The sequence below is a fragment of the Chlorocebus sabaeus genome, chromosome 16, assembly GCF_047675955.1.
Source record: "Chlorocebus sabaeus isolate Y175 chromosome 16, mChlSab1.0.hap1, whole genome shotgun sequence".
NCBI lineage: Eukaryota > Metazoa > Chordata > Mammalia > Primates > Cercopithecidae > Chlorocebus > Chlorocebus sabaeus.
In genome coordinates, this window is record NC_132919.1 from 30522874 (window position 1) to 30538319 (window position 15446).

Genomic DNA, 15446 nt, shown 5'->3' on the forward strand with positions numbered 1-15446 from the left:
ACCTTTTAAGCCCGTCATGGGATTAGGCAGCAGCAAGGGCGGCCCTCCTGTCTTAGGCTCAATTGGGGGTGGTGTCCTCTTACCCGTCATTGACTGTCCAGTTCAGCTCACAGGGGAGGTGGTCTTATAAGGGCGGATAAGACTCACCATGTTCAGACATCTCAAGGCGATGATAATGGACCTGTATAGGCTTGGCCTGGAAGGCCTCGATTTGTCGTCTGACGAATGCCATAAGCTTATTAAGGATTATAGGCCCAAGAGTGAGAAAGAGTAGAAGGGTAAGTAAAGGACCTAAAAATGGTAGGAGATAAGGGAGAAGTCCGTGGAGTCCAGTCCAAAGCGGATTGGCGGCCAGGTCATTTCTGCATTTTTCTAGCTCTTCTTGTAAGGTCTTTATCTTGTCTCTAACGATCCCGGATTTGTTAGCATAAAAACAACATCTTTCCTGTAAAGCCAAACAGATCCCTCCCTGTTCTGCTGTTAGTAAGTCTAGACCTCTTCTATTTTGGAGAACTACTTCAGCTAATGAGTCTACCTGATCTTGTAGATCTTGTATAGTACTGGATAAGGTTTGTACGTCGGAAATTAATTGATTGGATAATTTAGTATATTGCGTTAGTGAGACTCCTAGGCCTGTAGCTCCTGTTGTAAATGCAGTGGTGATTCCCAGTCCGGCCAACAAGGGAATAAATTGTATGGCCCGTTTTGGTCTATATATAAAATGCTCAACAGCGGGGATGGGGATAGGTTCATCTCCAGGGATGATATCAATGTCAGGGAGAAGAGTGGCTAGAACACAAAGCCCTGTCCAATTTGTGGGTAGATAAGTATATGCCATGTTGTTTTCGTATTAGTTCTATTGCTTTACGAGGGTCATCAAAACCTGCATAGACTGTCACTATGTTATATAAAATGATTATTTTCCAAAACAATCTCATGTTGGGCTTCATTTTCTGAAAAACAAAAGGGAAGAAACTTCTCAGGGAGGATTGTTTTCCCTGGATTGACAATGGTTATGATTCATTTGTCTTACCAATCTTTTGGGCAGCCATCTGGCTGCATCATTTTTTTGTGAGAAAATACATACTGAGCCTCTTCCCCAAACTAAAACTGGGTCAGGGCCATGCCATGAATTATCGAGTGGATCTTTCCATTTAACCATTGCAAGCTGTTTTTGAGATTCAGGATGCCAGAAACGGTCGGCAGCAGATTTTCCGTAACTGTCCAAATTTTAAAAATTAAGGATAAAGAGGGCATGATTAAGTATGTTTCTGGGGGTACCCTTCACGGGGTACCAGCTCCCCCCTTTTATTTTTTCGATAGTAGTTTTTAATGATAGATGGGCCCTTTCTACTATACCTTGTCCTTGGGGATTGTAGGGAATGCCTGTGATATGTTTAATTTGTAGGGTGTTGCAGAATTGTAAGAAAGTTTTGGCTATGTAACCAGGACCGTTATCTGTCTTAATTTGTTTGGGTATACCTAAGATGGAAAAGCAATGTAATAAATGAGTTATGACATGTTTGGTGGCCTCTCCTGTCTGGAGAGTTGCAATAATGAACCCACTATAGGTGTCTATGCATACATGAATATATTTTAGTTGGCCAAATTCTGAGTGATGTGTAACATCCATTTGCCAAATTTCGTTGGGGATGAGTCCTCGAGGGTTAACTCCTAGATGAGGAACGGGTAAATAAGTTATGCAGTTGGCACATTGTTTAACTATTTGTCGGGCTTGTTCTCTAGTAATTTTAAACATAAGTCTTAAGGTCTGGGCATTTAAATGATGTACGGCATGTGCTTTTTGTGCTTGTTGTAAATTGTCTGTAGTGACTGTGGCTATGGTTTTTGTTGCCATGTCAGCTGTTGAATTACCTTGTACTAAAGGTCCCGGTAATCCTGAATGTGCTCTAATATGTCCAAGGAAAAAGGGAGTAGTCCTTTTTTGAATAAGTTGTTGACATTGTAGAAATAGGTTAGCTGTGTCTGAAATATGTTTAATTTGCGGCACGGTCTCTAAGAGGGGTATTGAATGAGCCAGGTAGGCGCTGTCTGTGTAAATATTAAGTGGCTGACCAGGGAAAGCTGATAATACTGCAATTATGGCTTGTAATTCGACTAGCTGAGCTGATGTATAAGTGGTTTGGAATTTGACAATTGTATTATTGTAGGTGTAAGCAGCGAGTCCTGTGGAAGATCCATCAGTGAAAATTAGTAATGCGTCATTGAGAGGTTCCTTACTGGTAATATGAGGAAATACAAATGCATGAAGTTTGCAAAATTGAATGAGTTTGTTAGGTGGGTAATGGTTGTCAATTGTGCCAGTGTAAGAAGCGCAAGCAATTGGCCAGGCTTCTGTATTTTGTAACAGCCAATGGATGTGTGATTGAGTGTAGGGCTGTATAATGGTAGAGGGTTCTATTCCAAAGTATTTTCTACTGTTTTCTCTTCCCAAGATAATTAGATCAGCTGGCATCATAATAAGGCAACAAAACCTTTTTGGGGGAGGAGGGCAGGTGTACCCACATAATGGGATTGTTTTGCCAGAATAAACCAGTAGGGGTTATTGCTGTGTTAAAAATAATGAATATTAATGGCTGAGAATAATCAATACTGGTAACAAATTGTGTTGTAATGGCATCTTCTACCCGTTGGAGTGCCGTTAATGCTTCTTTGGAAATGGACCTGGGGGATTTTGGATTAGAGTCTCCTTTCAATATATCGAAAAGAGGTTTTAACTCTCCTGTGGTAAGTTTTAGGTATGGTCGAAGCCAATTTATGTCTCCCAGTAATTTTTGGAAATCATTTAAAGTTTTTAGATGGTCACGGCGTATAACGGCCTTTTGATTAATTATTTTGGGTCCATTAATTTGAAAACCAAGATAGGTATATGGATTTTGTAGTTGTATTTTTTCCGGGGCTATTTGCAGTCCGGCTGTTGTCAACTCTTGTTTGAGTTGGGCAAAGCACTGTAAGACTTGTTCACCAGTCTGTCCTGCTATTAAAATATCATCCATATAGTGTATAATATACATTTGTGTCCATATTTTTCTGACTGGTTCTATAGCAGCAGCTACATATTTTTGACATAAGGTAGGACTATTGGCCATACCCTGAGGTAAGACTTTCCATTGGTAACGTTTCATTGGCTGCTTAAAATTTATAGATGGAAGACTAAAGGCAAACCTTTTCTGATCAGCAGGATGAAGGGGGATTGTAAAGAAGCAATCTTTAAGGTCAATAATGATTTTAAAATATTTTTGAGGAATCGCAACTGGTGAGGGCAGTCCCGGTTGTAAGGCACCCATAAGGACCATAGTGATATTTATGGCTCTTAAATCTTGTAAGAGTCTCCATTTGCCAGACTTTTTCTTAATAACAAAGATAGGTGTATTCCAAGGGGAATTACTTTCTGTAATGTCCTGCTAGCAGTTGTTCCTGCACTAACTGTTGGGCAGCACTTAGCTTATCATTAAGTAAAGGCCACTGATCAACCCAAACGGGCTCATCTGACTTCCAAGTAATAGGGTCAGCACACTTTTGGGGTGCAGGTATGTCAGTGGCCTGAGCTAAAAATTTCCAAACCCTTTTTTATCAAGTTGTCCTGAGACTGGTATAGGCTGTGGAATACCGTTTTCCTTTTTTCCAAGACCTTTACCAGGAGTGTATCCCTGAGTTAGCATTTGTGCAGTAACTATATCATTTGGGCTGCACATTATAATTTTCATTTGGGAGAGCAGGTCTCGTCCCCAAAGATTAACAGGTAAGTGAGGGATGATAAATGGCTTAATGAGGCCTGAATTGTTTTCTTTATCTGTCCATGTTAGGTATTTAGAACTTTGTTTAGGATTACTGCTTTGTCCAATTCCTCTCAGGTGAGTTAAAGTCTCTGTGGTAGGCCAATGAGAGGGCCAATCTTCTTGTTTAATGATAGTTACATCGGCCCCTGTGTCTATTAGCCCAGTAAATGCCTTACCATCTAACCATAAGGTTAGAGAGGGTTTTTGATTGGTAATTGGTTGCACCCAATATATATCTGACGATCCAAAACCTTTTGTATTCCTGTTAGAGTGTTGGATATTATTATCTGTTTTAACTAAGGGTAGCAAAACTAACTGTGCTATTCTAACCCCTTGAGGGACAGTAATAATATTGTTAATAGCTCTGGCCATGATTTTAATTTCTCCTTCATAATCATTATCGATAACTCCAGGGAGGACTTGTAAACCTTTCATGGTGACACTACTTCTTCCCAAGAGTAGCCCAAAAGTGTCAGGTGGTAAAGGCCCATATATTCCTGTATTTAAGGTTTGTGGTCCCATCTCAGGTGTTAATACTGTGTGGGAGGTGGAACTGAGGTCCAGTCCTGCACTTCCTGGGGTTGCTCTACTAAGTTTTGAAATGGATTGTTGCTGCTGGCTGGAACAAAGCTGACCACCCCATATGCTTGTTTTGGGGCCTGGGGCTGGCCCCTCACCCCGTTTCCCTGCTGAGACGATAAAGGATTTCCTTGACTATCAATTTTAGATTTACATTCGTTGGCCCAGTGCCTTCCTCTTTTACACCTTGGGCAAAGGCCTGGAATTTTTGTTTCTGGATTTTTATTTTGATTTTCATGGCAATCTTTTGCAAAGTGTCCTTTTTTACCGCATTTAAAGCACCCCCCTTTATCTTTGCCTTTGTTATTGAGGAAGTCTCTTACTGTTTGACCGCTAAAGGCGGCGGCCATTGCTAGACCCTGTTGATATGAGGGCCCAATATCTGAACAAAGGCGAATATATCCTGTTAAATCTGTTTTCTTTCAATAAGGTCTGATTGCCGCTTGGCAGGCGGGGTTGGCGTTTTCATATGCCAACTGTTTAACATAATCTACACCCGTTTCTGCATTTCCAAATATTCTACCTGCCGTAGTCATGAGTCTGTGTACAAAATCTGAGAACGGCTCATCCGTTCCTTGTTTGACTGCCGTGAGTGAGGCCCCTGGGTCTCCTTTAACTGGGAGTTTCCTCCAGGCTTTTGTAGCAGCTGCCTGGATTTGTGAAAACAAGCCAGGATCATATAGCATTTGGGCCTGAGTGTCTGCATAGTTACCTGAACCGGTTAACATATCAAAATCCCAGCCGTTTCCTGCCTATTGGTTTCTTTTAGCTGTGTCCCTACAATTTTCAGAAAACTCTGACTTCCAAATTAAATAATCTCCCCCGGAGAGAACTGCCCTAACTAAGGTATTCCAATCTGCAGGGGTGAGCCAGTTATCGGCTACAGATTCCACTATTGCGAGAGTATATGGAGCAGTAGCCCCATATTGAGAAGCAGCAGTTTTTAACTCTTTTATGATAGTGAAATCAAACCCAGTATGATGTCTCCAAGCTTGTCCTTGCCCATCTGTGGTTTCCGTAACTGGGAAGATGTCTTTGGGGGAGGAGTCTTCTCTATGTCGGCTAGCAACTAACCTTCCTCTTAGAACATGCTGTCCAGGCCACTGAGGTGGGCGCAGGGAACCCTCCATAACTTCTGGGTTAGGTACCTTTTTATTTCCTGTTTTTAATTTTTGGAGCCTAATTATCAATGATTGATGCAACTCCTCAAGTTTAATTTGTTCTTCTAGTTGAGCAATTTTTTGTTTTAATTCTTCTTTGGGATCTACTACTGCCATAACAGTGGGTGCAGAAGCCCCATTACGTGTCCCATTATATGGGGGCGGGCGTGAAGTAAAGGAAGGCCAGTCAGGGTTATGATATTTAGCCGCCTCTTCCTCTAAATCATCCCAATTTATGTTTAATTAATCAGGCTTATTAGTTTCTTCCTCTTTTTGAGGTGTTTGTAAAACCGGATATTTTGTTTGTTTGTTTTTGTGTAATATTTCTTTATCTGTTACAAAAGGAGACTTGACTCCCTCATCATCACTCTCAAGGGAAATGAGATCCTCCTCCGTATCTTGCGGAGGCTTTGTGAGGTTAGAGCGGGAACTAACCTTTAGAATATGTTCTGTTTGAGCGACCGCGGCCATGACTTGTGGATCGGCTTCCTTTTTATCTATCAAATCTTTAATGAGATTCCAATAAGAGAAGGCGGTCACAGGAATTTTTTCTGGCCCAAAAGCATTATAATAATCTTGAAAACAATCTCCTACTCTATGCCATCTTTTAATATCAATAGTTCCTTCCTGTGGAAACCAAGGGCAAGTGTCTTTTACAAAATCGAAAAATTTAAACAAATCATTACTTTTAACCTTTACTCCTCGTATCTTTAAAGCCTCTTTTAATTGTCCTACATAGATTTGATGTTGACTTAATTCTTGACCCATTTCGGACGCGTCACTTACCTTCGATTCTGACGCAGCAGGTTCCTGCGGTGATCGGAGGAGTTTAGTTTCACCTTGACGAGGGTCGACCGTTCTTTCGCGTCCTCTTCCTCACGGAATCCCTCGCTTCCAGGTTCCACGTTGAGGCGCCACGTGTCCCGACCCGTGGGATCGTCAATGTAGGCCCTAGAAGAGGGAGTGGGAACTCGGGGGGACAAGAGACACGAGAAATGGAGACAAGACAGTATCCTGATCAAGTCTCGTTTATTGGTGGCAATGTAATGCCTTATATAGACCAGCAAGGGTGGAGGTTGGGCCAGGGCGATGATGGTGGCCCTGCAGTGGGCATGGCCAGGTAGGTATTGGTTTCTTCGGTCGGATGTCATGTTGCGCCTGCGCCGTCGCTTGGTAATTTTCCCGGGCGCGGGATGGCGCCTGCGCTGTAAGTTGATCATTTTCCCAGGCGCGGGAAAATGGGTGATGAAGAACCCGGAAGAGCGCCATTTTGTACTGGCGTATGAGACAGCAGAACAAGGAAGAAAGTAAATCTAGGGAGGAGGCATAAAGTGGAAATGTATAGAGCTCAGGCGTCAGTCGTCAGTTATAATCGCTATGGCCGGGCCACGCAGCTCCGGACACCTGAGCTATGGGATGTGTACGTCACATAGCCAAAAACTGCTTAACCTCTCTAAGTAAAATTCACAAAAATATTTTCTGCTGTTTACCTTTGTTGTTTTCTCAAGATGAAAATGTCTAATTTCTAATAGACTCTCTTATAGGTTTTCTTATATACACGTGAGAAATTTTCTTGATAAAATGTAAAATTTCTTGTCACTTGTTAAGTAGTTTTAAAAAGCATAGCTTTACTAGATTGGGGGACTTTTGTGTTGGAAATTAGTATCTTAGCTATCTAAACACTATGTATCCTTGTGTTTCTTCAGGATAGAGACTGTGCTTTGTCACCTGATGAGCTTAAAGATTTATTTAAAGTTTTCCCTTACATACCTTGGGGGCCAGATGTGAATAATACAGTTTGTACCAATGAGAGAGGCTGGATAACCTACCAGGGATTCCTTTCCCAGTGGACGTGAGTATAGAGCTTACCTCTTTCCTCTAGAGTTGCAAATAGTTTAAAGTTATTATGTATTACATGTGTTACTTTGTAAGCTTGTAAGACCTTATGAAATGCTTCAATCATAATTGCCTCTAAGCAAGATTAGCTGCTGATGTCTCTAAGATGAACTATAAATGTTCTATAAATTTATCAGAAAGGGACTGTTTTCGGCCGGGCGCGGTGGCTCAAGCCTGTAATCCCAGCACTTTGGGAGGCCGAGACGGGCGGATCACGAGGTCAGAAGATCGAGACCATCCTGGCTAACACAGTGAAACCCCGTCTCTACTAAAACTACAAAAAAACTAGCCGGGCGAGGTGGCGGGCGCCTGTAGTCCCAGCTACTTGGGAGGCTGAGGCAGGAGAATGGCATGAACCCGGGAGGCGGAGCTTGCAGTGAGTTGAGATCCGGCCACTGCACTCCAGCCTGGGCGACAGAGCGAGACTCCGTCTCAAAAAAAAAAAAAAAAAAAAAGAAAGGGACTGTTTTCTTTTGGATGATGTATTTTTAGTAGAGACAGGGTTTCACCATGTTGGCCAGGCTGGTCTCGAACTTCTGGCCTCAAGTGATCTGCCCGCCTCAGCCTCCCAAAGTGCTGGGATTACAGGCATGAGCTACCACGCCTAGCCTTTAATGAACTCTTAGTAAGATTTTGTGAGGATTTGTCTACAACCTAGTTATAGCATGGTTGATATTATACCTAGGGTATTAAGGGAATCTTCTGGTCTTGCATAGTGACATAATTGCTTTAGCCTTAACTGACTCAACATTAGGATCTTTTCTTTTTTCAAATATGTAAGAAAGGCTAATTTCAGATTATTTTTGAACCTTTGTCACTTTTTTTTTTTTTTGAGACAGAATTTCGCTCTTGTTGCCCAGGCTGGAATGCAATGGTGTGATCTCAGCTCACTGCAACCTCAGCCTCCCGGATTCAAGCGATTCTCCTACCTCAGCCTCCCGAGTAGCTGGGATTACAGGCATGTGCCACCACACCTGGCTAATTGTGTATTTTTAGTAGAGACGGGATTTCTCCATGTTGGTCAGGCTGGCCTGGAACTCCTGACCTCAGGTGATCTACTCACTTCAGCCTCCCAAAGTGCTGGGATTACAGTCATGAGCCACTGTGCCTGGCCACCTTTGTCACTTTTTCATGTGTGTTTTATTAAGTCCTCAACTGGCTAATATTTGAAAATATATTAACTTTATATTAACTTGGAAAGTAGATCACGTAAAATATCCCCACTCTATCACGATTTTACCAGCCACTCACTGCTTATCTTTGTGGCCTTGGTGTTTCTGGGCAGATGGAGTAGAGAGAGGAGTTTCCCGCCATCTTGCATTCTTCTCCCTTTTCTTCTCTGCTTTAAGAACGGCAGTGTAGGGCCAGGCAACGTGGCTCATACCTATAATCCTAGCACTTTGGGAGGCCAAGGCGGATGGATCACTTGAGATCAGGAGTTCGAGACCAGCCTAGGCAACGTGGCGAAACCCTGTCTCTACTAAAACATTTTAAAAAATTAAAAAATAAATTAGCCAGGCTTGGGGGCACATGCCTGTAGTCCCAGCTACTTGGGGGGCTGATGCAGGAAGATCACTTGCACCCAGGGAGTTGAGGCTACAGTGAGCCGTGTTTGTGCCATTGCACTCTAGCGTGGATGACAAAGTAAGACTCTGTCTTTCAAAAAAAAAAAAAAAAGAATGGCAGTGTAGGAAAAACTATGGTTGGGCACATAGGAAATTAAAGTAGTCTAGACAAAAATTATCTAGGTGTGGTGCATAAAGTTTTTTAGCTATTGGATTTTTTTCCCATAAATATTCATTTAGGAATTTTCACATTTTAAATTCTTTTCTTTCATAGGCTCACAACTTATTTAGATGTACAGCGGTGCCTGGAGTATTTGGGCTATCTTGGCTATTCAATATTGACTGAGCAAGAGTCTCAAGCTTCAGCTATTACAGGTAAGTATCTAGATACTGTTCAGCTCATGATTAGAGATTTGCACTCCATTTTCAAACGTAACAAAGAGTAAGAATAAATTCATCTTCATTAGTCTTCCATCTACACTCGATTAGTTTTCCTTGTGATCTGATCATTTCTTTTGTGTTGAGGTGTTTGATTTTACTATTTATGAAAAGAAAGGAAGAGTAGAGACTTAGCTTCAAGTCTACTCCCTGGGGTTACTCCACTGATGAAAATGAAGAAGAGCTATGGGCATTAAAGGATTTACCAGTTGATCTTGCATTTTAATTTTCTTTAAACATTAAAAATAATGCCTATTAACTGTTTTCTGTATTAATACAGCTTTCACAAATCTTGTAATGTAAGCCAGGCATTCTTGCCAAGGAATGTGCACCACTTAAAGTAAACCAATGTATGGAAATAGCAAGTTAAGGAACTGATCATTTCAAGAGTTTCTTATATCCCTGTTGGTGGAAAATGTGCCATATCTTACGGGAAGCCCTAGCACAAGAAGACAGCCTTTCTTAAATTGACAGAGCAGGTACCCTTTAAAATACTTAACCAATTAGACAGTATTTAATTCAACACCAGAAAATAAGAAAACAGTCACTGGCCAGCCATGAGGTTCTTTCACTCAGCACATTGTTTACATCTTTCTGTATCAGTAAGTATACTTTATATATCTTAATGTTAATAATGTGTCACAATATGGATGTTCTGTAACTTATTTAACTATCCCATAATTATATATTTTTATCATTTTTGGTTTTTTTCTACTATCACTAGTATCTCTGGTGAGGTCTGTTGTAGTTCAGTCTTCAGGTATAGCCTAAGGAGGTTGTTGGTTTTTTTGTTGTTGTTGTTTGAGACGGAGTCTCTCTCTGTCACCAGGCTGGAGTGCAGTGATGAGATCTTGGCTCACTGCAACCTCCGCCTCCTGGGTTCAAGCAATTCACTTGCCTCAGCCTCCCAAATAGCTGGGACTACAGGCATGTGCCACCATACCCAGCTGATTTTTGTATTTTTAGTAGAGATGGGGTTTCACCATGTTGGCCAGGATGGTCTCAATCTCTTGACCTTGCGATCTGCCCACCCTGGCCTCCCACCGTTCTGGGATTACAGGTGTGAGCCACCACGCCAGGCTCTAAGGAGGTCTCTTTACCTCAGGAAGGGTTACCTGCTGTCCTGATGATACAGCATTGTTTTCTGGCATGCCTCTTTTACAGTTTACATTTGAAAGGATGGCTAACCCCCAAGTGTGTGTCCCTTTTCCTTTTATGGATCCAGCTCCAAGAGAGTGCAGATTTGAAATAGCATCTTTTAGTTTATAATATGTGACAGTTTATCTCAGAAAAAATTAGATGGAATATAATGTTGGCTACATTCTTAGTAATTTTCATTCATTTGTAGGATATTTTCCTTATGAAAATACACTATTTTATGATGAAATAAATGTTTGGTTACATGACATTCACACTCCAGTCAACTTTCAGAAATGCATTTTTCCACTAACTGGGGCCCTTCTGCATTCTATGTACTTCATTCACATACAGCTTGACTGTCGTACAATATGTTTGTTTATAGATCAACTACTTCATAAAAATGATAAGCAGCAATGCCCTATTTTGCAAAAGGTGGAATGGAGGCTCATTGAATCTAAGTGGTATATATTTAGTGGGTTTTTATTATTATTATTATTTTTAGTAACAAGAGATAAAAAGATAGACCTGCAGAAAAAACAAACTCAAAGAAATGTGTTCAGATGTAATGTAATTGGAGTGAAAAACTGTGGGAAAAGTGGAGTTCTTCAGGCTCTTCTTGGAAGAAACTTAATGGTGAGAGTTCTTGTAAAATACAATTTTATCCAACAAAGTTTTATATTTACAAGTTTATATGTTTTCATAGCCACTGACATTTTTAGATAATTATTAGAACTCAATGGCCTATATTAGTCAAGTACAGTCTAAATGTAACAATAATCCTGTTGAACTGTCTTTATCTTTGTTTCATTGATATTAGCTCGTTCATTTGTCTTTTTTTAACCAGTGTTTAAATGGGCATTAAACGACTACAGATATGAAAGCACCTAACACAGTTCTTGGCATGGAGGAAATGCACAGTAAATATTTTGAATTGAATATTGCTATCTAGTTCTTACTACTCCCTTGAGTAAGAAGACGAAGACGTATTTCTTTTCTTCTTCTTCTTCTTTTTTTTTTTTTTTTTTTGAGGCAAGGTGTTGTTCTCTTGGCTAGACTAGAGTTCAGTGACGTGATCATGGCTCACTGCAGCCTCAACCATCTGGGCTTAGGTGATCCTCCCAGCTCAGCCCCCAGAGCAGCTGGGACTACAGGCATGAACCACCAGGCCCAGCTAATTTTTGTATTTTCTTTTTTTTTTTTTTTTTTTTTTGAGACAGAGTCTTGCTCTGTCGCCCAGGCTGGAGTGCAGTGGCCGGATCTCAACTCACTGCAAGCTCTGTCTCCCGGGTTCACGCCATTCTCCTGCCTCAGCCTCCCGAGTAGCTGGGACTACAGGCGCCCGCCACCTCGCCCGGCTAGTTTTTTGTATTTTTTAGTAGAGACGGGGTTTCACCGTGTTAGCCAGGATGGTCTCGATCTCCTGACCTCGTGATCCGCCCGTCTCGGCCTCCCAAAGTGCTGGGATTACAGGCTTGAGCCACCGTGCCCGGCTAATTTTTGTATTTTCAGTAGAGATGGGGTTTTGCCATGTTGCCCAGGGTGGTCTTGAACTCCTGAGCTCAAGTGATCCTCCCACCTTGGCCTCCCAAAGTGCTGAGATTACAGGCATGTGCCACCACACCCTGCCGACATATTTCTAGGTGGGTATTCATCTCGATCAGACCAAATTATAGTATAATGAAGATTGCCAGCAGGTGGCTCTAGAATATACTTGCAGTAATAGGGATAGTTTCCTTCCTTTTTAGCTACTACTTGTACTTTATGCAGAACAAATACATCTTTTTATTTTAGGTCTTAAGAACTAAGAAACATAAAATCAGTATCTCCTTTATACTGATAAGTAGTACACAGTGTAGGGAAGAATGCCCTTTTATTTATAACACACCTGCACATATACACAGAGGTGTTTGTGTATTGTTGAAAACTAGTTACTGCAGATATTGAGATTTTCGGTGTTCTGTTTTCAGAGGCAGAAGAAAATTCGTGAAGATCATAAATCCTACTATGCGATTAACACTGTTTATGTATATGGACAAGAGAAATACTTGTTGGTAAGAAATTCTGTGGCATACAAAAATTTCTAATTACTGAGTACATTTTAAAATGGCTCTTTGAAAACAAATTGGCTTCAATTGAATGACTCTATATAGAACTTGTGTGTGATTTTTTTTTTTTTTTTATATTTAATTTCTTTAGAGACACAGTCTTAACTATGTTGTCCTGGCTAGCTCTTGGGCTCAAGGGATCTCCCACCTCAGCCTCCCAAGGAGCTGGGATGACAGGCATGTGCCACCATGCCAAGCTTGATTTTATTTTTTTTCATCTGGTTTATTCATTAGAATTTTAAGTCTTTTGGCTGGGCGAGGTGGCTCATGCCTGTAATCCCAGCACTTTGGGAGGCCAAGGCAGGCGGAGCACCTGAGGTCAGGAGTTCAAGACCAGCCTGACCAACATGGAAAAACCCCGTCTCTACTAAAAATACAAAATTAGCTGGGCATGGTGGCTCATGCCTGTAATCCCAGCTACTCGGGAGGCTGAGGCAGGAGAATCGCTTGAACCCGGGAGGCAGAGGTTGTGGTGAGCTGAGATAATGCCATTGCACTCCTGCCTGGACAGCAAGAGCGAAACTCTATCTCCAGGGGGGAAAAAAAAACGAATTTTAAGTCTTGTTATCTATGTGATAATTGCATAGGTATAGATATAAATAAAAATTCATCTGTTGGTACGCTTAATTGCACATTAGCTATACCACAATAAGAAAGTGGAAAAAAACGGGCCAGGTGTGGTGGCTCACACCTGTAATCCTGACACTTTGGGAGGCTGAGTCAGGTGGATCACCTGAGGTCAGGAGTTCGAGACCAGCCTGGCCAACATGGTGAAAGCTTATCTCTACTAAAAATGCAAAAATTAGCTGGGCATGGTGGCACGTGCCTGTAATCCCAGGTACTTAGGAGGCTGAGGCAGGAGAATTGCGTGAACCTGGGAGGCGGAGGTTGCAGTGAGCCAAGATTGCGCCACTGCGTTCCAGCCTGGGCGACAAAGTGAGACTCTGCCTCAAAAACAAAAACAAAAAAAGGTGAAAAAAATGAACTCCCCTTTTACTTTCTTCTACTTCTATTTTTTTTTTTTTTTTTTTTTTTAACTTTAAGTTCTGGGATACTTGTGCAGGTTTGTTGCATAGGTCAACCCATCATCTAGGTTTTCAGACCCACATGCACTAGGTATTTGTCCTAATGCTCTCCCTTCCCTTGCCCCTCAGCCCCCGACAGGCCCCGGTGTGTGATGTGCCCCTCCCTGTATCCATGTATTCTCATTGTTCAACTCCCACTTATGAGTGAGAACATGCAGTGTTTGGTTTTCTGTTCCTGTGTTAGTTTGCTGAGAATGATGGCTTCCAACTTCATCCATGTCCCTGCAAAGGACATGAACTCCTTATTTATGGCTGCATACTTCTATTTTTTTTTAAATTATTTCCTGTACTATTGACTAGAAATTAATATGAAAATCCTGCTAATGCTTGGTGGTTTACCTATAATCTGAATCAAGTTTATTTAGCAGGGAAGGGAACATTTAACAAATATGTTAGCCTTAAAAATGTATAGGCTACTCTAGGCACACTGCCTGTGGGTTAGCCCTGCTCTGCAAGTAGCAATAAAATCAAACAAACAATAAAAAAAGTACAAAAGAAGGGCTGAAAAGATACCATGAAATACAGTAGAAGGACGGTTATGTGGGCCGGGTGTGGTGGCTCACGCCTGTAATCCCAGCAAACTTTGGGAGGCCGAGGCGGGTGGATCACCCCAGCCTGACCAACATGGAGAAACCCTATCCTGGGCTGGTCTCAAACTCCTGGGCTCAAGCGGTTTGCCTACCTCAGTCTCCCAAAGTGCTGGGATTACAGGTGTGAGCCACAGTGCCCACCCCTGAATTTTACTCTTGTTGGAGATCATTATATCATAGATGGAATATTTAAGAAATTTTATAAACACCAAAGAGTGGCAGTGAAACAGAGCAAAATGACCTTACTGTAAAGAGTTATTTGCTTTTTGTTTTTGATTAGTGGGGGAGAAAAGGTGGTGTGGTAGAAAGAAAATAGATTTGAGAATCATATCTGAGTTCAAATTTTGATTTGATAACTTCCTAGATGTGTATCATGGGCAGCTGACTTAATCTTTCTAGCCCGTCTCCTTTTCTGTAGAATGTAAACGATGCATGTAGAGGGCCTGCTGCCACACATTAGTCACTCACTAATACTAGCTGCCATTGAATCTTTTTTTTTTTTTTTTTTTTTGAGACAGGGTTTCACTTCTGTCACCCAGGCTGGAGTGCAGTGGCACGATCTCGGCTCACTGTAACCTCTGCTTTCCAGGCTCAAGCGATTCTCCTGCCTTAGCCTCCCCAGTAGCTGGGACACATGTCAGTGTGCTTGGCTAAGCTTCCACAGAATCTTAATCACCATTTTTAGTCTACAGAAACAGAAGATACTTATTTGTCTATACTTTTAAAAATGGCCCGAAAAGTTATGCTTAACCAGTACTTTTAAAGTTAGGAAGTCCAGGGGAGGAAGTAATAAGCTATCATGACTTAATATATCAATATTATGATACTTATATATTTCATTGTCTTTTTCTTTTACAAGTTGCATGATATCTCAGAATCGGAATTTCTAACTGAAGCTGAGATAATTTGTGATGTTGTGTGCCTGGTATATGATGTCAGCAATCCCAAATCCTTTGAATACTGTGCCAGGATTTTTAAGGTTTGTTGCTCCTACAGACTATGACTAAATGTAACTTCATATGGAGTTTTTATGGAATTGCAGTGTGGTGTTTCCTAATCACAAAAATGCAACAAAATCATGTGTGGAG

At 41.4% G+C, this 15446-nt stretch overlaps 1 protein-coding gene across 7 annotated transcripts in view; it reads left to right on the forward strand.

Moving 5' to 3' along the window:
* Window positions 1-15446, forward strand: part of RHOT1 (ras homolog family member T1) — a 112248-nt gene that overhangs the window by 53419 nt on the left and 43383 nt on the right. For all 7 annotated transcript variants that reach the window (XM_037992532.2, XM_073004840.1, XM_037992537.2 and 4 more), the window contains exons 13-17: window positions 7246-7391; window positions 9275-9375; window positions 11081-11211; window positions 12546-12629; window positions 15218-15337. In XM_037992532.2, coding sequence (XP_037848460.1) covers window positions 7246-7391; window positions 9275-9375; window positions 11081-11211; window positions 12546-12629; window positions 15218-15337 — 582 coding nt within the window. The remainder of the gene's footprint in view (window positions 1-7245; window positions 7392-9274; window positions 9376-11080; window positions 11212-12545; window positions 12630-15217; window positions 15338-15446) is intronic.